This window comes from Motacilla alba, unplaced genomic scaffold, assembly GCF_015832195.1.
Source record: "Motacilla alba alba isolate MOTALB_02 unplaced genomic scaffold, Motacilla_alba_V1.0_pri HiC_scaffold_28, whole genome shotgun sequence".
NCBI lineage: Eukaryota > Metazoa > Chordata > Aves > Passeriformes > Motacillidae > Motacilla > Motacilla alba.
In genome coordinates this window covers 1947505-1971171 of record NW_024037374.1, presented here as the reverse complement: position 1 = coordinate 1971171, position 23667 = coordinate 1947505, and the positions used below count along the sequence as shown (strand labels likewise).

The window sequence follows — 23667 nt, the reverse complement described above, 5'->3', positions numbered from 1 at the left end:
GCATCTTAATTTCAAAATGATAATAATTCAGAGGGAGGGGGTTTACATTTTCCATTTCAAGGGAGGCTCCTGCCTTCCTTAGCAGACACCTGTCTTTTCAAACTGAGACATTGACCTTTAGGGGAAAATTGAAAATATATACCTGACACTCAGTTAGAAGTATCCTAAGCCAAAAGGCTGAGAAATGGTTCACTGATTCCCAAGTGCTAGAGAATGAAGCCATTTTAATAGATAATGATTTAGAGCTAATTGTGAGTAACCAACTCAACTCTGCCAGTTTTTGTATGGAGAACCAGGTGAGGAACTAATACATGATTGCCTAGAGGTTACAAACTATCAAACTAAAGTAAGAGAGGACATAACAGAGCAACCACTCCAAGGTGGAAAATAACTATACATCGATGGATCTTCACAGGAAATAAAGGGGCACAGGGTATCGGGGTACGCTATAGTGGATGCAGGGTTGGTAGCCATGGAAAAGAGAAAGTTACCTTCCAGCTGGTCAGCCCAGGCATGTGAGTTGTATGCCCTAAAATGAGCTCTGGAAATATTAGCACAGAAAAGGGGAAAAATGTATACAGACTGAAAATATGCTTTTGGAGTAGTGCATACCTTTGGAAGAATTTGGGAAGAGAGGGGGCTATTAAATTCAAAGGGAAAGGGACTGATTGACATAAAACTTTTTTAGAGGTATTAGAAACCTTACAATTGCCAGAGGAAGTAGCAGTGTCGTACGTTAAAGGACATCAAAAAAGAAGCAACTCAGGAGGTGCAAGGGAACAATTTAGCCGATTTAGAAGCTAAAAATGCAACTGAATAAGAGACAGAAAAATTAAACATAGTATTAACACCCATGATAGAAATGCAAAAAGTCCCTGTATTCAGTGGGACAGAAGAGGAAGAACTCCTCAAAATAGGAGCCAAGAAAGATAACAAAGGGTAGTGGAGATTAGCAGATGGGAGGCAAATGTTGAATAAAAGCCTGGCCAAGAAAATGCTAGATGGCATACATGGAACAACACATTGGGGTACACAAGCACAAAGTGATCCATTTCTAAGGGACTGGGGCTGCATAGGAATTTTCAGAATAGCTAAGCAACTGACTGAATGGTGCATGATATGTCAACAAGTGAATAAGAAAATCATGAGGAAAACACCCAGAGGAGGGCAAGAACTAGCCTTATGGCCCTTCCAAAACGTCCAAGTAGATTTACTGAGCTTCCCTTCATACCGTGGTGGAAGTTTTTGCTAGTGATAGTTGATCACTAGACTCATTGGGTAGAGGTGGTACCCGCTGTGAAAGGCAATGCCAGTGTTGTGAGTAAAACATTCCAAGAATCAATCATTCCCCTATATGGGATGGTTAACAGGATTGATTCAGACCAGGGAACTCATTTCACATCTAAGATATTGCAGAAAGTTGTTCAGGCCCTGGGAGTAAAATGGGAATTACACACTCCATGACATCCACAGTTATGGTTGTGTAGAGAGGATGAATGAAACTCTGAAAAGAGCTCTAGTTAAGCTAATGACTGAAACCCAAATGTCATGGATCAAATGTCTCCCTTTGGCCTTCTTAAGAATTAGAACCCAACCCCAGTCAGATCTGGGGCTCTCACCCTATGAAATGATGTTTGGGTTACCCTTCCTGACCTCACCCTAGAAGGTTGCCACCTGTGAGGAAGGGGAAACCAATGCCAAGAAATATGTTCTGTCTCTAGCACAAACCTTAGAAGGGCTAAGACATAAAGGGGCAATTCCTCAAACTACCACCCTGGATTTCAGAATCCATAGTATTAATCCTGGGGATTGGGTGATGATTAAGTCATGGAGAGATCAGCCTCTAACTCCTCAGTGGGAAGGTCCATTTCAGGCACTGCTCACCACTGAACCAGCCATGCAAACTGCAGAGCGGGGATGGACTCACAGCAGCAGAGTCAAAGGCCCACTAGAAGAACCCAAAGAGTGGACTATAACATCCAGGCTGGGTGAAACAAGATTGACTCTCAAGCAGAGACTGAGAGACAGCCAGAAAAACACCAATACACCCAAAAAGTGGAGTCAAGCTTCCACCAACCAGCTGGAGAACTGTCTTTCTGTCTTCATGGGTGAGAATTACCAGTATCTGTTCAGGGGAAGTACACAAGGGACCGTAACAGGTAATGGAACAGCTTCTTTAGGAAAATAAGACAAAGGAAGGAGGGCAAGACCGGGTTGGGCTCTTTGTTCACTACCAAGAAGACTCCATAGCCCTGCTGCAGGTAGCAATCCCGTAGGCATGATAAGGTAGGGACAAAAGGCCATAGCAGACCTCTATCATTCCTCAATTGTCTTTTGATTCAACATGGAATAGACAGCAGAACCAAGTCGGCCTCTGTACTCACCCCTAAGGTGCACTGACTATGGGCAGCAACCACAGGGGCACGGTAGATGGGAGTCAAAGCCATACTGGACCTCTGTAATGCCCTTTTGACCATTCCAAATAACCATGTCTAAGGAAAAACTGAGATTTTTTTCTCCTGTTCCCACTGTCCTTGCCCACATCAACAGATGCTGGTATGACTCATTCAAGAGAGAGAGATTTTTTTTTACATAATTGTTTGAGCAAAATGACTTATAGAAAAAGAAAAGGGGGGGTGTTTTAGATGAATATTCCTACAGTTGACTCTCACAACGAAAGGGTGAATATTAAGTATATGTTAAGAGTAGTTTTGTAGATGTATAGTTATCTTTCCCCTCCCCCTTGCATTGATATCTCAGGATGGGTGTTGTAGTCAGGGCATTTGGGAGGGTCGGATTGCTACTATGGCAGCACCTGACCTCCAATCAGGGTGTAAGACAGTGATCTCCAGCACTGGACAGTGAAGAAGCAGCTGATTGAGAAGACTTTGGAAGGGGCTAGAGGTATAGAAGACAGAACATCCATTTTGTAGATAAGCACACAGTGACTGAATCCTTTGCTCCTGGCACTGTGTTCTTTTCTTTATTCAGTCTTCGGTTGTATTTTGATAAGATCTTAAAAAAATATTTAAATTTTTGAAAGTAAAAACCATTTCTCACATGGGGTTGGGGAAATGTGAGACAAGGTTGTTCACACTGGGTCAGCTCCAAGGTACAATTTCTCTGACATGGCAAGACCTCCATAGGAGCGGCCCTACATCAATACCAGTCACAGAATGTTGCAATCAGCTCTTCTCTAAAGAGAACAGTAATAAAATATACTTTTTAAAATAAGATTACATATTTCTTATAAGCTCTTTGAAATATTTCTCCATAACTGTCAAAGGAAAACTTCCTAATGAACTGCATTAGAGGAGAGGCAAGTCAAGGCACAGAAATGGTTTGTCAGGACTTTCTTGATCCTAATGAGCCCCGTGGTGCATCTGGAGCTGAGCCCTTAAACTTCAGGGCCTGCGAAGAGATTGCGCAAACTTTTCCAGGAGTCAAAGTCAGAAGAAACTCTCTAAACTGTCTCGAGGCATGAATGGGTCCCACTGAGGTCCATCCCCAACACAGGCAGCCCATGGACTCCTTGGAGGAGAGAACTGGAGGCCAGGATGGCACAAAAACCTCTCAGAGACTCAGTGTGGAAAGGAAAATCCAAAGTATGTTAAAAACTTTGAGTATTTCAAAGTATTAATGAGCCCCACAGAGTGTCAGTACAAAGCTCTCAAGGGACTCGTTAAAGCAGATAATTGGGGCCATGATTGCACAAACCTCTCACAGAGTCTGTGTCAAAAGGGAAACACCAAGTACCTGAAAATAACTGAAATACCTTGAAGCATTCATGAGCCCCACTGAGTGTTGTTACTGACAAAGCCTCTCCAGGGACTAATTAAAGCAGATAATTGGAGGCCATGATTGCAGAAACCTCTCAGAGACTCCAAGGCAAAAGCCAAACCCAAAGTCCTTTGAAAACCCTGCAGTCCCTGGGAGCATGAAGGAGCCCCCAGGGCCATTGCTGAGCAAGGCTCCCCAGGGACTCCTTCCAGCAGATCCTTGAGGCCACTGGCATGTGGGCTAGGGGGGGATGCTGAGGGCAGGACAAGGGGCTGCCAGTGCCCAGCCTGGCTGGGGCTGTGCCAGGAGGCCCCAGTGCCTCAGGACAAGGTGTCTCCTGGCAGCCCTTGGTGGCACATACCCTGCTGTGCCCCAGGGCACCAAGCCTTGGCTTCTCTTTGTCCCCACCTGTCATCACTGCCTGCAGTTCTCTGCTCTGCCTGGGGCCTGGGGACACTTTCTCAGTCGTGTCCCTCCCTGGGACCCATTAAAAGTGAAAGAAACTTTGGAGTGTGATTCTGACTTGGAGTTCTGCAGAGGTTTCTTCAGCTGCCTCTCAGGGACTGATGTTCAGGGCCTGAGCACAAAGCCCCAGGGGCTCATTAAAGTCCTTGTTCTGTGTCTGTGCTGATAAGCTGCACTGGGCTCCTGGTAACCAAGAAGAGCTTGAAAAGCACATTTTTCTTGATGAGCAGCTCTTCTGCCAGCCTAGCAGGCCTGGGGCACTGCCTGCAGCCAGCCTGGGCACAGCACAGAGGCACAGAGAGCTTCAATCAGTCAGGGCTGGGAAGGTGCTGAGAAGTGCCTGGGGCACAATCCCTGCCAGCCCTTGGCACAGGAACCTCTGGCTGCAGGACAATGCAGCTGCAGCTCCTGCAGTGATCTCCTACAGCTGGAACATCCCAATGCCTACAGATCCTGTGAGTATATTTTCTGATTATCTCTTGTGCAGAGCAGCCAGGGGTGCCCAGGGCTGTCCTGCAGAGCAGGCTCCTGCAGCCCAGGGCGCTGTGCTGGGGCAGGGACTCTGCTGCCTGCCAGGGACAGCTCTCAGCCGGCCCAGGGAGCTGCTCCCAGCACTGGAGGATAGGTTGTGGGTGGCAGGAGACAGCTGTAAAAACTTGGACATGTTCTCGCATTGTGGTGAGGATGCTGCATTGTTCAGGGCTGCTCCCAGCATGACGTTTAACTCCAGAATATGTTCAAGTAGATAATACAGGGAGCACAGCAAGTTATGGCCTGCATAAAATAGAAAATCCTGCTTTTTTGTTCTACTCCTCTGTGTTGCCTGGATGGGAAATTGCACATATATATTCTTCTCTCAGTTCAGGTTGAGAAAAAAAAAAACCAAAAAACTCAGATGTTAATAAACCAGGCAGTTAAAAAAATCAGCTCAGGGCCTCTTAGAGGCACCATCAGTGTCACTTTTCCAGTCTTCTCGGGGTTGCTCTGACATTGCCTTCAGAGCCTGCAGAACCAGAGCTGCCCCTGGGCAGTGCCAGATCTTGGAGGGGTCTGCAGGGCAGAGCTGAGCCCCCAGGGCTGGGCTGGGCTCTGGCAGCACTGGCAGGGCTCAGCCCTGGGCACAGGGAAGCAGCTGCTGGCAGGGACAGCTCCAGGCAGCAGAGCCCTGGGCAGGCAGTGGGGGGAAAGTGTCCCCAGGCTGTGCTGGGATATTTAAAGTCCTCTCCAAACCCAACTATTCCATGATTACTTTTCTTACAGATCCCCATGCCAAGGCACTGCAAATGTCCAACAGCAGCTCCATCAGCCACTTCCTCCTGCTGGCATTGGCAGACACGCGGCAGCTGCAGCTGCTGCACTTCTGCCTCTTGCTGGGCATCTCCCTGGCTGCCCTCCTGGGCAACGGCCTCATCATCAGCGCCGTAGCCTGCGGCCAGCACCTGCACACACCCATGTTCTTCTTCCTGCTCAACCTGGCCCTCACTGACCTGGGCTCCATCTGCACCACTGTCCCCAAAGCCATGCACAATTCCCTCTGGGACACCAGCACCATCTCCTACACAGGATGTGCTTCTCAGCTCTTTTTCTTTCTCTTCTTTATCACAGCAGAGTATTTCCTCCTGACCATCATGTGCTACGACCGCTTTGTGTCCATCTGCAAACCCCTGCACTACGGGACCCTCCTGGGCAGCAGAGCTTGTGCCCACATGGCAGCAGCTGCCTGGGCCAGTGCCTTTCTCAATGCTCTCATGCACACGGCCAATACATTTTCCCTGCCCCTGTGCCATGGCAATGTCCTGGGCCAGTTCTTCTGTGAAATCCCACAGATCCTCAAGCTCTCCTGCAACAAATCCTATCTCAGGGAACTTGGGTTTCTTGTGTTTTCCATCTTTTTGGGACTTGGCTGTTTTGTGTTCATTGTTTTCTCCTATGTGCAAATCTTCAGGGCTGTGCTGAGGATCCCCTCTGAGCAAGGACGGCACAAAGCCTTTTCCACCTGCCTCCCTCACCTGGCCGTGGTTTCTCTGTTCATGAGCACTATTATGTTTGCTCACCTGAAGCCCCCCTCCATGTCCTCCCCATCCCTGGATCTGGCTCTCTCAGTTCCGTACTCCGTGGTGACTCCAGCTCTGAACCCCCTCATCTACAGCCTGAGGAACCAGGAGCTCAAGGCTGCAGTGTGGACACTGATGAGTGGATGCTTTCAGGAACCTTAAACTGATGTAAAATTTCTGCAAATCACTTGTAATAAAAGTCATTTTTGAAACTTTTTGTTGGCTTCATTCTGGAGGTTCTTTTTTTTTTTTTACTTTTTAAATTTTGTCCACCGAGAAATGCCATTGCTTGTGCCATTTCTCATTTTACTTCTCCCCATCTGCCCTGTGGCCACAGACTGTGTCAATAAGGGGCTGCCCTCTCAATGGCTTTAATGGAACTAAAGGATCTCCCAGCAGAGTTTTCTGCAGAGATGCCCTTTTGTTGCCTTCTCTGGAGCTGCAGCAGCAATGTCTGTGTGCAGAGCTGGGGGCAGATCAGTGCTGGCCCAGCAGCTGTGCCCAGCAGCAGCAGCAGCACTTGGTGTTGCCAGTGCTGCTGCCGGGGCCCTGCCCCGCTGCCCTGGTGGCCCTGGTGTTGCTGTAGGGCCTGAGTGCTCTCGGGGCCGGGCACAGTGCTGGGGGTGGCAGTGCCGGGGCTGCAGCAGGGACAGGCCATGGGCACTGCTGGGGCAGCGCTGACGCCTCAGGCCAGGGCCTGGGGGCTGCAGGCTCCTTGCCCAGGCTCTCTCAAGAACACGGCCAGGCCAATGCTCAACACAGAAAACCCCCGTGAGCAGCCCCAGGGTGGCCGTGGGCAGGCTGGGGGCAAACAGCATGGCTGGTGCTCTGCAAGGGCCCTGAGGGTGACAGGAAGGAGCAGCAGAGCAGGGGCTGATCCATCCCCAGTGCACTGGACAGCCCAGGGCATCGTCCCAGAGCGTCCTCATGGAGCTGCCAACACCATCCCCCTCTGCAGCCCTGGCCTCTCCCCCAGCTCACACAGGTGCCGCATCCTTGCAGGCACAGGCACGGCAGCACTGGCTCAGGAGCCTCTGTTTGCATTGCACACAGCAGGCGGGAGCACCCCCATGCTGTTGCTGTGGGGACATCAACCTGAGGGAGCACAAATGCCATCAGCCCCTGGGGCCAGCAAGGGCTGGGGGACACCAGGGAAAGCACTCAGCTTTGTGCTGGCCTCTGCAGTCAGCCAGAAAGTTTGTTCCCATCAGCTGGGAGTTTCCTGTCCCACTGCAGACGCTGTTGCTCAGAGCCAGGGCTGCCTGGCAGCCACCCCCAGACTGCCCTGAGCATTTCCTTAGCTTCACCTTTGCTTCCTTTCTTCTTTCCTGATCCAGATTTCTTCCTCTTGACCAACCCTGTTTCCCTGCCCTGCAAACAGCCCATCCCTGTTTGCCCTTTCCTCTCTGGCCCCACTCCCCATTGCAGTTCCTGACTTGGCAGCATGGGAACGGCCCTTGGGGAGCAGGATCATCCTCCAAGTGCTGCAGCAATTGTCTGCAGGCTCCTGCAGTGCCTCCTGCTGCTCCCTTGCCAGAGGCAGCCCAGGCCAGGGGGGTCCATCTGGGCTGCTGTGTCTGCCTGTGGGGCTCCCTGTTCTGGGCAGTGAGGAGGAGCTGCAGAGGCTCTGCAGGACTGACAGGATGGGCTTTGGGGCTGGCAGGAGAAGCTGAGGCACCTGGGCTGCTGGAGCTTCTGAACAGGAGGCCCAGGGCTCATCCTGACACTGCTCCCAGGGTGGTTTCAAAGAATCCCAGAATCAGCAAGGTTGGAAAAGACCTTGGAGATCATCAAGTACAACATGTTCCCTGACACTACCTTGCCTCCCCTAAATCTTCTCTTCTCCAGAATAAACAACCCCACCTCCCTCAGCAGGTCACTTCTTACAGGAACTGTGCTCCATACCCCACACCAGCATTTTTGCCCTTCTCTGGACTCACTTGAGCCCCTCCATGTCCTTCCTTAATTGGGGCGCCCAGAACTGGACACAGCACTCAAGATGCCACCCAACCAGTGCCCAGCACAGGGGAAGAATCACTGCCCTGCTCCTGCTGGCCACATCATTCCTAAGCCATAGGAGTGCCAGGGGTTGGATGGGGGAAATAGTGGGTAGGGGGTTTGGACAAAGTGTTACTGTATTTTAGTCATGGAGGGTCTTTATTTTCATATCTATTCAGACTGCATTAGAAGGTACTTAGGATCAATGGGGTGAAAGGAAGACTGAGACAGGAGGCTTCTCTGTATCCATGGTGGCATGGACAGAGCAGGGAGGGGGCCCAGGACATTTGTCACCACCAGCCTCTGTCCCCAGCCGTTGCCAGCCCTGGCTGCTGAGCCCAGCTTTGCCCTGGGATGACTTTGGCTGTGGCCCAGCTCCATCCTCCTGCGGGGCTCAGGGCCTGTTCCCGGCCATGGCCAGCCCTTGCCGGCCTCTCTGCTGGCCCAGAGGCCGGCAGAGCCCGGGGCAGGGCTGTCTGTGCAGCCCCACAGGTGCCAGGGGCTCTGCAGGAGCTGGCAGAGGCTGCCCAGCAGGGAGGCCATGGGGCACAGAGCCCCAAGGCTGCTGTGGGCACCACGGCACAGGGGCCCTTCCCAGCCGCAATGCTCCTGGCCTGGGCTGGGGCTGCCCAGGGGCTGGGGCACCATGGCTGGGCCAGCACAGGGCCACAAAGGGGCCACGCAGCCGCTGCCGGGGCTGGCAGCAAGGCCAGGCACAGACAAGCAATTGCTGAGCATGGCCTGCGCTGGCCAGGCCTGATTGTGCCAAAGGCAGAGCTCAGCTGCCCTTGCTGCCTGCAGCAACAGTCAGGAGCCCAAAGAGCCTCCATGGCTGTGCTGGAGAGCAAGGCTGCAGGAGGCAAATGCAGGGCTGCTGCGCCATGGCGAGGCCATGGAATTCCAGCACACACCTCAGTTCTCTGATGATCCCGGCACCATGCTGGGCCCTGTTTCAGACTGCAGCAGAGCAGATGTTGATGGGACAGGAGCCCTGCCGGGCTGGCAGGGACCTGCAGCTTGCAAGGTGCTCTGCTCTCCCTCAGCTGCTCTCGGAGAGATCCAATCCCAGCTGGGCACCTGAGGGCACAAGTGGCACTGCCTGTTCATGGGCACACAGCTGATGTCTGCCTGGAAGGGACATAGCTGTTAATACTTGAACATGTGGTATAATACAAGCACATCTCCATCAACCGGATCATTAGAATACTTTTTAGTGATTGCAAAATTTGCCTTCTAGGAACAGAAATTTCCTGGAAATTCTGGTTGCAGGACAAGAAATACTGATCTTGCTCTATACTAGACTTACCAACATTCTGTCTATTATTTCATTTTCTTTTTTCCTTCAGGTGTTTCCAGCTCTCCTATTTAAATGGCCATGTCTAAAGACATCTCTTTTATAGACCAGATGGATCTACATTCTTCCCATTATTCCCAGATTTCCTCCTCCAGGTGCTCTCTAGTCATTCAACTGCCTCTCAACTGACTGGTTTTATGCTTTGAGCTTCTGCAAGTTGCCCAATATTTATGAAGTTCAAATAAATATCACATTAGTCAAGATCTTGTGTTTCTAGCTAACACAGAATTACCTTTTCTCATGACTTTTTATAAAACTGCTCCTGTATGGAAATGCCTTGGAGATGGGGGACATGTCAGATGCTCCTGGGACATCCCAGAGAGCTGAGGGAAGAGCTCTGATGGTTATTAAACTGTTCCAATGTTCAACTTGTGCTTGTTGGCAAGAAACCTTTCTGTGCCTCTGAGTGTCACCAGTCCCTGACCCCAAAGGACACAAACCTGATGAGTTGTGGTTCCCACTGCAGGGGCACTTGGACCTTGGCTCTGCACAGGAGAGCTCTTCATCCACTTTCTCTCTTTTCCTCCCTCTGGGCATAGAGGGAGCTCCTGACTTCAGCCTGTGACTCGTGTGTGCAAAGAGCAAATCTGGGCAGCATCGGGGCAGGGAGGGTTTGGGGGGACCTTGGGATGTGTGCTGGGCACAGAAGGTGTTTTCCATTGCTCTGATACTGTCTGCTGGGGAAAGGGGATGTAATATGCAGCAGAGGAATGACTTTTGCATTTGATGGAGCTGTGCCTTGCCTTGGCTTTGTTGGCTGACAAGAAATGACCATCCCTCTGTGTCTCGGGCAGCTCCTTCTGCAAGGAAAGCAGGTGGGAGTTGGAGCCAAGGAGCTGAAAGCTGCAGCTGCAGCCTGGGCTGGAGGGAGCTCAGATTTGCACAAGGCTGCTTTGAGTGCCAGGCCTTGGATGGGGAAAATGGTGGGGTGGGGGTAGGGACAGAGTCTGATGGATTGTCAGCCATGAAGGGTCTTGATTTCCATATCTATTCAAACTGCATGAAGAGGTACTTGGATTCAGGATTGGAGATTGCACATATCAATGCATTAACAGGAGAAAAAAACCTAATCAGGAATAAAGAAATCATTTCTCACTGTCTTTTTAAATCAAATATATTCACTTTGAATACACTGCTGGAATCTGTAGTGTATTCTGTAATGTGTCTAATTAACCACAAAAGATTTGAAATCTTAAATTATTCCCAGAGGCTTGGCTTGTTCAGGTGTTTGGATGTTCATGAGCCCTGGGACACTGAATTCCTGCACTGAAGAGCTGCAGGCTGAACAAGCCTCTGCAGCAGTACAATTCAGCAGCAGCCTCCAAGTTGCTGAGGATGTCAGCAGCCCCCACTGAGGCCATCCCTGGCCAGAGCCCCTGGGGGAATGGGCAGACAAGGAGAGCATCCCTGGGGCTGGGGCAGCACAACTCAGAGGCACCAGCGGCTCCAGCTGGGAAATGGAGTGTGGAATGGGGCTGGGAGAGCCCTGCCTGGGCTGTGCCAAGCAGGACACACAAGCCCTGACCCCCATCCCCCAAACAACTCTCTCAATGAGACCTATAAAAGGAATTACAATTGTTTGTGTACTTTGAGTTGGATGCACTGGAGAAATACCACCAAGAGAGTCTCAGGAGTTCAAAACAGCAAAACTGCCTTTACTGGAAACTTTAGAAAATCAGAGTAACTTTAGCAAAAGTTTAATTATGACATTATAGTGGTTGTGGTTTGTTAATTTTAACTTTTTCACGGAAAGAGAAAGACAAAATAGATACAGAGACACAGACACAGCTACCAACTCCTGGATTCCAGAGGTGTTCAGATAGAAATTCCAAGGGGAAGAAGAGTCAAGATGTGTGCTTGCCTTGTGGTCAGCCTTCAATCCCCCTTGGTCTTCCTGGGCCCTTCCCCCAGGTGGGCCTTGGGCTCATTTGGTCCCTCAGGAGCTGGGCTGGGGGCTGCAGAGGTGGCTGTGGAGCATTGCCTGTGCTGTGCCAGGGCCTGGCAGACACTGCTGGGCTGGGATAGAGGCTCTGGGGGGATTGGGCTTCCAGGGCAGGGCAAGGCTGGGCCTGCCCCTTCCTCCCCCACACACAAAATGTTTCCAGCCAACAATCTCCTCCAGTGTGTCACAATAGGGAACATTGGAAGTGGAACCCAATTCTGGCCATGGGCACCTGGAGGAGAAGGACAGTTCTTTTCCACAGGAAGGAAAGCACAGAGCCCCAGTGTTTGCAAGGCAGGTGAGAGCCTCTTAAGGCCAAGGCCAGGCAGACTTGTCATGAATGGCATATTTTGTCTGGGAGCAGTCTTTGGAGATAGGGAATTTTGGAGGTGGGTGCCCAGTCTCAACTATGGGTGCCTGGAGAAGAAGGACAGTTCTTTCCCATAGGAAGGAAAGCACGGAGCCTTCCCAAGTGTTTTGGGGACAGATGAGGGCTGACCCTCCTGAAACTGCTGCCAGACAGACTTGTCCTGGCAATATTCCTATGGGAACAATCTCTGGATATAAAGGAATTTGGAGGTTAAATCCCAATTCTGGCCATGGGTACTTAGAAGAGAAGGGCAGTTCTTTTCCATAGCAAGGAAAGCACGGAGACCCAGTGCTCCAGGAGCTGATGAGAGGCAGCCCTTGACATCCCAAGATCAGCCAGACCTGTCAGGTGGCCCCTGGGAGGCCAAGCCAGCCAGACCTGTTCCATGTTCCCTCAGTTCCATGGGGCCCCACAGTGTTCCAATGGTCCCTTGCTTCCAGGAGGCCCTGAGGTGTCACAATGCCCCCTTGGTGACACGAGGCCCTGAAGGGTCACAATGGTCTCCACGGTTCCATCAGGCCCCACAGAGTCATCATGGTCTCTGGGCTCCATGGAGCCCCGCTGTGTCACCATGGCCCCTTGGTTCCATGGGCTCCAGTGGTGCCACAATGATCCCCTTGGTTCCATGAGGTTTCCTAGTGTCACCATGGTATCCTTGCACCTGCTGGGACTCTCAGTGTGTTCCCAGTCACCCCCAGTATGGTTACAGACACTCCCAGTACATCCCAGTTGCCCTCAGCATACTCACAGTCATTCCCAGTCATATCCACTTGGCCCAGTAAGGTTCCACTTTCCACCAGTATGATCCCAGTCACTCCCAGGGAAGGGAAGGGACTGGGACAGACTGGGACAGGCTGGGATGGACTGGGACACCGGGACACACAGGGATACACTGGGACACACAGGGATACACCAGGACACACCACGCCCAGGACTGGGACCACTGGGAGCGGGATCAGAGCACCCTGGGACCCAGCAGGGCCAGAACTGGGGCAACAGGGATCACAGTGGGACCAACTGGGATTGACTGGAGTGTCTGTAACCATACTGGGGGTGACTGGGAACACACTGAGAGCGACTGGGAGTCACTGAGTCTGCACTGGGGCAACTGGGATTGACTGGGACCATGCTGGGGAAGACTGGGATCATAGTGGATTCATACTGGGATCATACTTGGAGTGACTGGGTCTGTGCTAGGATGCAGTGGTTTTGGATTGCTAATTTAGGATTTCTCTAATTTTGAGATTTTTTCGCTAATGTACTAAAGAATGTGGTGGGTTTCGTGTTGGTTAATTACTAATACACTTACTTTTTGTTGTTTGTTTGTCTCCTAGGATTAGGAGAAAGGTAAAGCGGGCTTAAAACTTTAAAAGGGTATAAAGAAAAATTTTATTAAAAGTAACTAAAAGGAAAAAAAAAGGTAGTAAGAATCAGAACAATCTTTTCAGAATACCTCTCTGCTCCCCAAGATTTTTCTTTTTCACTGACAATGTAAAGAAACTGAACTTAGGATTTCTAGTCAGTTTACTACCTCTAAAATAGTCTGGTTTTAGGTTTTAGTTCACTTAGGGAGAGAAGTCCCTCTTGTTAAAGTTATGGAGGCTTTTCTACAAGAGGAAAAAACAGTTTTCTTGTGGTTCTCAGGTTTGTCATGAATAACAGCTGCCTGAAGAACCTTGCTATCATAAAATCTTTCTTATTTCTACAAGCCTTTCCACAGCTTGTCAATGGGCTATGTTGATTTATGGGGTATTGCTTTAGAGATGAGCTCTTTAAAGGCAAAAGTTCTCATTATCTATCTCTAAAATCATCTTCATCTTTGGGAACAGAGAACTTCTTTTTTTAGAAGCACAAGAGTACTCTTCTCTCTTTCTCTGTTCAAACTTCTCATGGGATTACAGCTATTTTAACATCTGCTTACTTTAACATAGAGGCCTTTACTTGATCTCAATTTGAGAACTTTCATCTCCTTATGATTTTATGTGTTAAAAGGAAAAAGAATATTTTCTTTATAGCTTACAAGAAGATTTCAGCTCTAAAAACAAAGCATCTTCTCACCCCTGCCATCTAAGACTTCTCCTTTATTAACTTTAATGTCTTCATGTTGTTTTTCATACACTTGCATTTTGTTCTTTTCTCTCACTCAAAAGAAGATTGAAGTACTGAAAAAGTTAACGTCACACCTAAAGCCTACCTAACCCACCAATACCTTGTAACAGAAAGCTGTGGCTAAGTTGTGTTCAGATCAGCTTTATAGTTGGTTTTTAGTTTTCTACACCAGCTACACAAGTCTGGTCTCCAGCTACAGGTCTCAGCCACGCTGAGAAGAAGCAGCCTGGCAGCAAGATCTTCACAGCCGCAGCCAGCCCTGCTCTGGCTCAAGCTCCGCAGCCTCCCCTGTCTTCCTGCCTGGCAGCTGCTGAAGCCCAGCCCGGCCAAAGCAGAGCCCAGAGAGAGAGAAGCCAGCAAGCAGCCCAGAAAACAGAAGAGAAGCCCAGCCCGCAGCAGGACTGCCCAGCCCAGCCCAGCCGAGACACAGAGCCGAAGCCGAAACCCACCACCTCCCTGCCGACCAACAGAGGAAAAAAGAGCTTCCAAATTTTTTCATCTTTAACATGTGTGTTTCACAAAAGCGTGTCTAGCTTTCCAGCAGTTCAACAGACTGTCAGATACACAAAAACCTTCCCAAAATTTCCTCCCATTCCAAACCATAACACAGGGGCCACTGGGAGCAACTGGGATCAAACTGGGAGCAACTGGGAGCAGCTAGGACCAAGCTGGGAGCAACTGGGATCATCATGGCATCAGAGTAGGATCATACTGGGAGGGACTGGGTGTGTGCTAGAGGCAACTGGGATCACACTGGGAGGAGATGGGACCATGCTGGGGACAAATGGGATCATACTGGGAGCAACTGGCACCACACTGAGGGTGACTGGGGTCATTCTGGGATCGTACTGGAAGTGACTGGGAGCAGGCTGAGGGCAACTGGGACCATGTTGGGGCAACTGGGATATACAGGAAGTGACTGGAATCATGCTGGAGGTGACTGGGAGTGGCTATGAGCAACTGGAATCATACTGGAAGCTATTAGGAGCAACTGGGAGTGAGTGGAAACACATTGGGGGCAACTGGGATATACTGGGAGAGACTGGGAGTGACTGGAATAACGGAAGAAACATAAAGGAAGTTACTGGGATAGTACGGGCAGTATGTGAGAGAGACTAGAATCATTCTGGGAGTGACTGGAATCATTCTGGGAGTGACTGGAATCATACTGGGTGACTTGGAGTGACTGGGACCACACTGAGGACAAATGGCACCGTACTGAGAGTGACTGGGTTCAGACTGGAATCGTACTGGGAAGGACTGGAACCATACTGGGAGTGCCTGGAACTATAGCAGGGGTGAGTGGGAACACCTGGGACCATGCTGGGATTATACTGGGATCATAGTGGGAGTGACTGGGATGATACTGGGATGATATTGAGTGTAACTGGAAGTGACTGGGACCATCCTGGGGATGACTGGGAGCCACAGGGCCCATGCTGGGAGTGACCTGGGGGGAACTGGGGGAAATGGCCCAGCTGGGGCTCAGGGCTGTTCCTCACCAGGGCTGCCTCGGGTCCTGCTGCCACCCCCGGCCCCACAGAGCCGAGGGACAGGGGACAGCCAAGGGACAGGGGACAGGGACAGGGTACAGCCGAGGGACAGGGGACAGCCAGGGAACACGGCCTGGCCGAGGGACACTGAGCTCCAGCACTTTGGGCTGTTGCCCTTGGGCTCCCAGCACAGGCCCAGGGGCAGAATCCCCTCCAGGAACTGTTGCTTGCTTTCAGCTTTGCTCTGGAACATTCCCCAGGAGCCCCTGCAGCGGCTGCAGCCCGGCCGGGTGCCCGGGGCCACCAAAGCCGCTCCGGCAGTGCCCTCCTGCCCCGGGCAGGGCACGGAACAGCCAAGGAAAGGCTCCTGCTGGGCTCAGGGCAGGGACAGGGCACTCCCCTGGCGCTGCCACGGGCACAGCAGAGCTGGCCTGGGCACAGGATTGGGATTGATGTCCCATGGAATCCCAGCAGGGATTACTTCTCATTGCACTGCTGTCACTGGATTGGTCATCAATTCAAATCATTTCCCCATGGAATTCCCATGGCAGTGGGTTAGGGGGGAGATCCATCCATGGAATTCTCACCTGACTGGGATGAGAGTGAGATCTGGCCATGGAAATTCCATGGCAATTCCGTCATTCCCAAGTCCCCCATTCCTGAATCCCCCATTCCCATAGGAATTGCCCTTCCCCTCCCACACCCACCTTTGTGCTCCAGAGCGTCCTGACCATATCTGATGTATTTTGGGGGCCCTTCCACACAGGTGTGTCCCAGCTAATGCTTCATCTCCTCCACCATGATCCCTTTGGTTTCCCAGCACCTCTGGGTGATCCAGGCGGCACCATCGGACCCTGCAAAGCTACCAGATCCAAGCTGGAAGGAGATGAAATCCCAGCCCTTGTAGCCGTACCCATAGGATCCATGGACGCTCCGTGGGACAGGAGGTCACAGCTGGAAACCACCTGCAGCGTGTGGAGACCTGGGAACGAGGAGAGAACCGACCCAGGGAGTCGAGTCCCAGCCCCAGGGAGCCCCTTGCAGCTCCCTGGATTCCCATCCCAGCCCCACAGATCCCCCCATCCCCAGAGATCCCATCCCAGCCCCACAGATCCCCCCATCCCCAGAGATCCCATCCCAGCCCCTCAGAGTCCTCCATTCCCATAGATCCCAGCCCAGCCCCTGGCTCCCCCCACTCCCCCCACTCTGGTTGTACCGGCCCGGTCTCCAGGTCACTGTCGGCCATGGGCTGGTTCCTGTCCTTGGGCTGGGGCTGCCTATCCCAATATCCCAGCCCTGGCTATCCTAATATCCCAGCTCTGGCCATCCCAATATCCCAGCTCTGGCCATCCCAATATCCCAGCCCTGGCCATCCCCATATCCCGTCTCTGGCTATCCCAGACTTACAGCTCTGGCCATCCCGATATCCCAGCTCTGGCCATCCCGATATCCTGGCTCTGGCCATCCCAATATCCCGGCTCAGCTCCCGCCCCCATCCCCGCTGTCTGCGGCTCCATCCGGCCCCGCTCACTGCCCCAGCGCTCCCAGGGGGTCCCGTCCACGTCCCCCACAATCCAGGACTGGGGGACCCCCGGGCCGGGCTCCGACAGTGCCACTTCCAGGTACCGCAGGGAGAGGAGAACTGGGGGAACACGGAGATTTGGGGGAGCTGGGGGGTTGAAAGTGAGAGTCTGGGGATCCAGGGGGGTCAACAGGCCAAGGAAAGGGGGGACATGGAGAGCTGGCAGAGCTGGGAAAGAGGTTCAGGGGCTCAGAGTCAAAGACAGGGGGTGTGGGGACTGGGAGAGCTGGGATGGGGTGTCCAGGGAATCCTGTGCCCAGGACAGGGGGTGCCAGGGCTGCTCAGTGTGAGGAAAGGAGGGGCTGGGGGATGGGAAAGGCAAGAATGGGGGCCCAGGGGTCCCAGGTCAGGGAAAAGGGTGGGGCTGGGGGCTGGGAGAGGCGGGAAATGGGAAAAGGTTGTGTTGGTGCCGGATAAGGGGGTGCAGGGGGGGGGTCTCAGTGCCAGACAGAGGGGTAAAGGGCATCTGCATTCTCAGGAATGGGGGTGCAGGGGGGTCTCAGGGTCACAGAAATGGGGGGGCAGGGATGTGGAGAGGTAGAAGGGAGTTCCAAGGGGTCCTTGAGCCTAGGAAAGGGGAGTCCAGGGTTTCCCAACAAGGGGGTACCAGGGTGGGGACACCCGGGATGTTCAGGGAGTTCAGGGGGTCTCTGGCTTTGCACAAAGGTGGGGCTGGGGGCTGGGAAAGGCAGGAATGGGGGTCCAAGGCATTCCAGGGCGTCCCAGGGTCAAGCCCACAGCAAGTCTGGAGGCTGGGAGCCATGGGATGGCCGGGAAAAGGGGAGCAGGGGCTCCTGATGTCCGGAAATGGGGGATCCAGGGGGTCCCTGTGCAGGATAGGGGGAGCAGAGGGGTCCCTCTCAGTCAATCCCAGCATGATTCCAGTCACCCACAGTGTGATCCCAGTCTCAGCCAGCATGGACCCAGCTGTTCCCACAGTGATCCCAGTGTATCCCAGTTGCTCCCAGCATGTTCCCAGTCACGCCCAGTTGTCCTCAGTTCCCAGCATAGGGTCCCAGTTCTCCCCAGCATGGTTCCTGTTGTTCCCAGTGTGTTCCCAGTCATCCCCAGTATGGTGACAGATACTCCCACTATATCCCAGTTGCCCTCAGCATGTTCATAGTCATTCCCAGACACTCCCAGTGGTCCCAGTAAGGTGCTTGTTATCCCAGTATGATCCCAGTCATGCCCAGTATATCCCAGTTGCCTCCAGCATGCATCCAGTCATTCCCAGTTCCTCCAGTTTGCTTGCAGCATGATTCCAGTTTCTCTCAGTTGCTCCCAGTAGCCTAGAGTGTGATCCCAGGTGCTCCCTTTCTACACCAATATGAGCCCAGTTACCTCCAGTATGATCCTTGTCACATGCCAGCACTCCCAGTATGGTCCCAGTATAATCCCAGTTATGTCCAATCGCTCCCAGTATGGTCCCAGTATAATCCCAGTAACTTCCAATCGCTCCCAGTATGGTCCCAGTTCCCTTCCGCTAGATCAGCCCAGTCAGTCCCAGTATGATGCCGTTTGCTCCCAGCGTGCTCCCAGTTGCTCCCAGTCAGGCCCAGTACAGGGATGATGTGCATGGTGTGTTCCCAGTCACTCTCAGACCTTCCCAGTATTGGTCCCGTCCCTCCCAGTATGATCCAGAGATGACACCAGTGCGCTCCCAGTCACTGCCAGGATGAACCAGTTGTGCCCCACATGGTTCCTGTTGCTCCCTTTCACCCTCACTTTTGTTCCAGTCCCTCCCAGTTTGTCCCAGTGTACCCCAGTTCCTCCCAGCATATTCCCAGTCACTCCCAGTTCCTTCCAGCCTGATCCCATTTGCTCACAAGCACTCCCAGTCAGCCTCAGTGTAGTTGCACTCACAGTGCCAGTATGATCGCAGTCACCTCCAGCACAATCCCAGTTCATCCCAGTATAAGCCCAGTTGCTTCCAGTCACGCTCAGCATGCACCCAGTCACTCCCAGTTCCTCCCAGTTGCTCCCAGCATGATCTCAGTGGCTCACAGCTGCTGCTGGTCACCCTCAGCATGATCCCACTGGCTCCCACTATATCCCATTTGTCCCCAGCATGGTCTCAATTGCCCCCCAGAGGCTCCTACTCACTGCCAGTGTGATCCCAGTGTGATGCAAGTCTCCCTCAGTGTGATTGCAGTCTGCCCCAGCATGGGCCCAGCTGCCCCCAGTATGATCCCAGTATGATTCCAGTATGATGTCAGTGCAAAGCTGAGTGGAAAATGCCCCTTGGGGGGACACTGAGGGGTCCCAGTGGCAGCTGCTGGCAGAGGCAGCCTGGAGGAGCAGAGCCCTGTGTCCCCCAGGAGCCCAAAGCGGGGAGCCCAGAGAGGGGGGACCCTCAACAGCCTGGAGAGGGGCAGGGGGGAATCCTTGGAGCCCCTGCACCCCAAAGCAGACAATAAGGGGAGAAGGGACCCCGGGACCCCAAAACCCCCAGCATCCCTAAGTGGGGAGATGGAAAAGGGGGAACTTTTCGTATTCCTGGGACTCCCAGCAACCTGGGGAGGGTGAAGACTGAGTAGATTGGGGACCCCCAGTAAAAGTGTGACCCCCAGCAGCTGGGACAGGGGGGAACCCCTGAACACCAAAAGGGAAGAGACCAGAGATGGAGAACTCCTGGGAGGCATTTTCAGGGCTGAATCTTGGTGTTTGGGAGGTTTTTATGGAGCCCAGATGGCCGGTGACTTCTCGAGATGGACTTGGGCAGAGGCACCTTCAAACTCAATGTGCTCATCCCTTGTTTTTCCCCAAACCAGGATTTCTCATTCCCAAACATAGGCCAGGTAGAGGAGGAGGCTGCGAGGAAGAGGAATATGCCCCAGGACACCCAGGCAGGTGAGGAGGAAGTCAGTGCCCCTTTCCCCCTCTCTCCTGCTCCATCTCCCAGCCCAGCATGGCCCCCGGCTGCAGGACAACCCTGCTGCCAGCGCCGTCCTGCTGGGGATGCCCTGGGGGCATCTCCTTCCCCTTCCCTCTGGCACAGAGGCAAATCCCATCCTCTCCTTGTCCTTCCTCCTGCAGACAAGGAGCTGAGGATGGAGACCAGGGAGGACAAATCCCCACAGCAGAACCTCCTGGAAGAGGCCGTTTTGAGTGGTTCCAGGGCACAGGAATCCAATGGGGAAAAAAAGCCGTGGAGATCCTGCAGGAGGAGGGGCTGCAAAGCCAGCCCAGGATGCTCTGAGGAGGAAAGACCCAGCCTGTGCCAGGAAGGTGGACAGAGCTTCCGCCAGAGCTCTGAGCTGGTGGTCCATGAGCAGCTTCACGATGGGGAGAAGCCCTACAAGTGCTTGGAGTGTGGGAAGAGCTTCAGGCAGAGCTCTGACCTGATCCGCCACCAGATGATCCACACTGGGGAATGGGCCTACGAGTGTGGGGAATGTGGGAAGGGCTTCAGCTACAGCTCCGCACTCATCATCCACCAACGCATCCACTCCGAGGAGAGGCCCTACGAGTGTCCTGAGTGTGGGAAGAGGTTTCGGATCAGCTCCCTTCTCCTCCAGCACCAGCGGATTCACACAGAGGAGAGGCCCTTCCGCTGCCCCGACTGCAGGATGGGCTTCAAGCACAACTCCCACCTCATCAGGCACCGGTGCATCCACACTGGGGAGAGGCCCTGCGAGTGTGGGGAATGTGGGATGAGCTTCAGATCAAGCTCCAGCCTGATCTGCCACCAGAGGACCCACACCAGGGAACGGCCCTACGAGTGTGGGGAATGTGGGATGAGCTTCAGCTGCAGCTCCAATGTGATCCGCCACCAGAGGATCCACACTGGGGAAAAGCCATACCAGTGTGGGGAATGTGGGATGAGCTTCAGCCGGAGGGCCCACCTGATCATCCACCAAATGATCCACACTGGGGAGAGGCCCTATGAGTGTCTCAAGTGTCAGAAGGGGTTTCAGACCAGCTCCAGTCTCCTCCAGCACCAGCGGATTCACACCGAGGAGAGGCCCTTCTGCTGCCCCAGCTGCGGGAAGGGCTTCAAGGAAAACTTCAATCTCGCCAGCACCGGCGCATCCACACTGGGGAGAGGCCCTACGAGTGTCCCCAGTGTGGGACGAGTTTCACCCAGAGCTCTACTTTGATCAGACACCAATGGAGGCACCGGTAAGAGAATCCCTGCAAATGCCCCAGCTGCAGGAAGAGCTTTGTGCACTGCCCCAACTTCATCCCCATCTCCATCGGAGGACCCACGTTGGGAAGAGCCCTGATTACCCACATTCCCTGTGCTCCTTGTTGGGAAGACACCTGGCTGGTGGTCTCCACGTCCTCCTGTGTAGCAGGCCCAGGGCCTGCAAGGGCTCCCTGGCGTTCAGCAGCCTAAGGTAGGAAATGCCGAGTCATGATGACTGGACCTTAGAAGCCCCTCTCTTCCGCCTTTGGACCCTTGCTTCTCTCCCTGTAAGACTATGGGTCACTTTCCTTTGACCCTTACTATTGGACAATTTCTAAAACCCCTGTAACCTATATAAAGGGCTACTTTTGCCCAGCTTGTAAGAAGAGCTGTCTCTGAGAACCTTCATAGAAGATCCTAATAAAGACTTTCCTGCGGAACCTCACACGGCGCTTCTCCTCTCTCTCCCTGCGTCTGCCTGCCTGTGGCACCTAGCAAGCTAAGGGCTGAAATCACACAATGAGCTGATAATCACTAAAGAGATGATTTCACTGAAGCTTGCTAAGGCAGCCTGTGGCTGACACCTGCCTAGGAACTCAGACAAGCCATGATGAGCAGGGCTGGGCTATCCGGATTCATTGCAGCCCGCTGGGACACCCCGAAACCCAGCAGAAGCCACATTAGTTCTGTGCCACTCTCATCACTGTAAAATGTTTCCTCCTTCCAACAAATGTCAATCTACCCTCATTCATTTTAAACATATTGACCCTTGTTCTGTCACTGCAAGATTTGGGAGAAAATAACTTTGACCACAATTTTCCCATTTTCACAGATCTTGGAAAGGAACCAAAAATCTCCCAAGATGGGGTTTGGAGGCCCCATCACATAACCAGCAGGTAGAGGCTGAGGGCTCTGGGCTCAGTGGTGTGGAGACTGAGGACAGAACAGGAGTAGCCTTGCAGGGATTGAAGGGTGGTTTCAGAGAGGCTGGAGCTTTTCTTCGTAGAGGATATAAGCATGAGAAGGAAACAATGGCACCAAGGGCAGCTGGGGAGGTCCAGACTGGACACCAGGAGAAAGGAATTTCCCTGCCAGGGCAGGGCTGTGGTGCAGCATGTGCCCCAGAAAGATCCTGGAGCAGCCCAAGGCTTTGTGTGGGCAGGCAGAGGCAGGCAGGAGGCAGAGCTGTCAGCAAAGGAAGGGGCCAGCCAGGTGGGGCAGCCGGGGGATGAGGACAGCCTGCAGGGACAGAGGCACAGGTTTGCTCAGCACCAGAGACACCTTTCCCTTGCTTGTCCCCAGCTGCATCAGTGCCTCCAGTGTTCTGCTCTGCTTGGAACCTGGGGACACTTTATCAGTCCTGTTCCTCAGAAGAATCTATTTAAAGTATGAGAAACTTCTGTGTTTCAATATCTTTTTGACTTTTGACAAGTTTTTTGAGCACACTCTGAGGGACTGAGTGTGATGCAAACAGCACCAAAGCCCCAGAGGGTCATTCAAGTCCTTGTGCTGTGGCTGTGCTGCTGAGCTGGGCCGGGCTCCTGGCCCAGAGGCAGCTCCTGGCAAGGGCAGCGCTGCAGAGAGACAGCTCTGGCCAGGAGCAGCTCCTGTGCACAGCCCAGCAGGGCTGGGGCACTGCCAGGGCAGCTCAGGGACATGAGCAGGGCACAGACAGAGCTCACAGGGGCTCAGCACTGCCAGGGGCTGTGGCATGTCCCTGAGGGGGCTGTGTCACAGCGGCACCTCTATGGCTGCGTCATAGGGGCACAGAGCAGCTGTGATGTCAGAAAGGCACTGGATGACAGCACAGTGTGGGCTGTGCGAGGTCACAGGTTGGGCTATGACATCACAGAGTTGGTTTTTTTTTGATGTCACTGAGCATCATAGAGGGGACAGTGTGACATCACAGAGCAGGCTGTGGCATCATGGCATGGCTGTGTGACGTCATAGAGCAGGATGTGAGGTCCAAGTGTGTGCTGTGACATTAGAGAGTGGCAGTATGACATCACAGAGAGGGTTTTGTGACATCACAGAGGGGGTTGTGACATCACAGAGCTTTCTGTGATATCATAGAGTAGGGTGTGAGGCCATAGAGCAGATCCTGCCATCATAGAGAGTGGCTCTGTGACATCAGTATATGGGTTATGACATCACCGGGTGGCTGTGTAACATCATAGAGCATGCTGTGACATCACAGAACAGGCTGTGACATCACAGTGTTACTTTGTGACAACACTGAGTCTTCTGTGACATCACAGAGCAGCTGTATGACATCACAGGGGGACATCACAGGGGGACATCACAGGGAGGCTCTGTGGATAATAGGGGGCTGTGTGGCATCACATGAAGGCAGTGTGACATCACAGAGATGATTATGTGACATCACAGATT

General features: G+C 52.8%; 1 protein-coding gene and 2 pseudogenes across 1 annotated transcript; 2 read left to right on the top strand and 1 right to left on the bottom strand.

Moving 5' to 3' along the window:
• Positions 1 to 23667, top strand: part of LOC119696322 — a 2199709-nt pseudogene that overhangs the window by 1106787 nt on the left and 1069255 nt on the right.
• The window catches only part of LOC119696323, a 1148804-nt pseudogene that overhangs the window by 1055154 nt on the left and 69983 nt on the right, over positions 1 to 23667 (bottom strand).
• On the top strand, positions 5343 to 6461 carry LOC119696339 (olfactory receptor 14C36-like). The gene has a single exon (XM_038126044.1). The coding sequence runs from the start codon at positions 5487 to 5489 to the stop codon at positions 6459 to 6461; it is 975 nt and encodes a 324-aa protein (XP_037981972.1). The 5' UTR covers positions 5343 to 5486.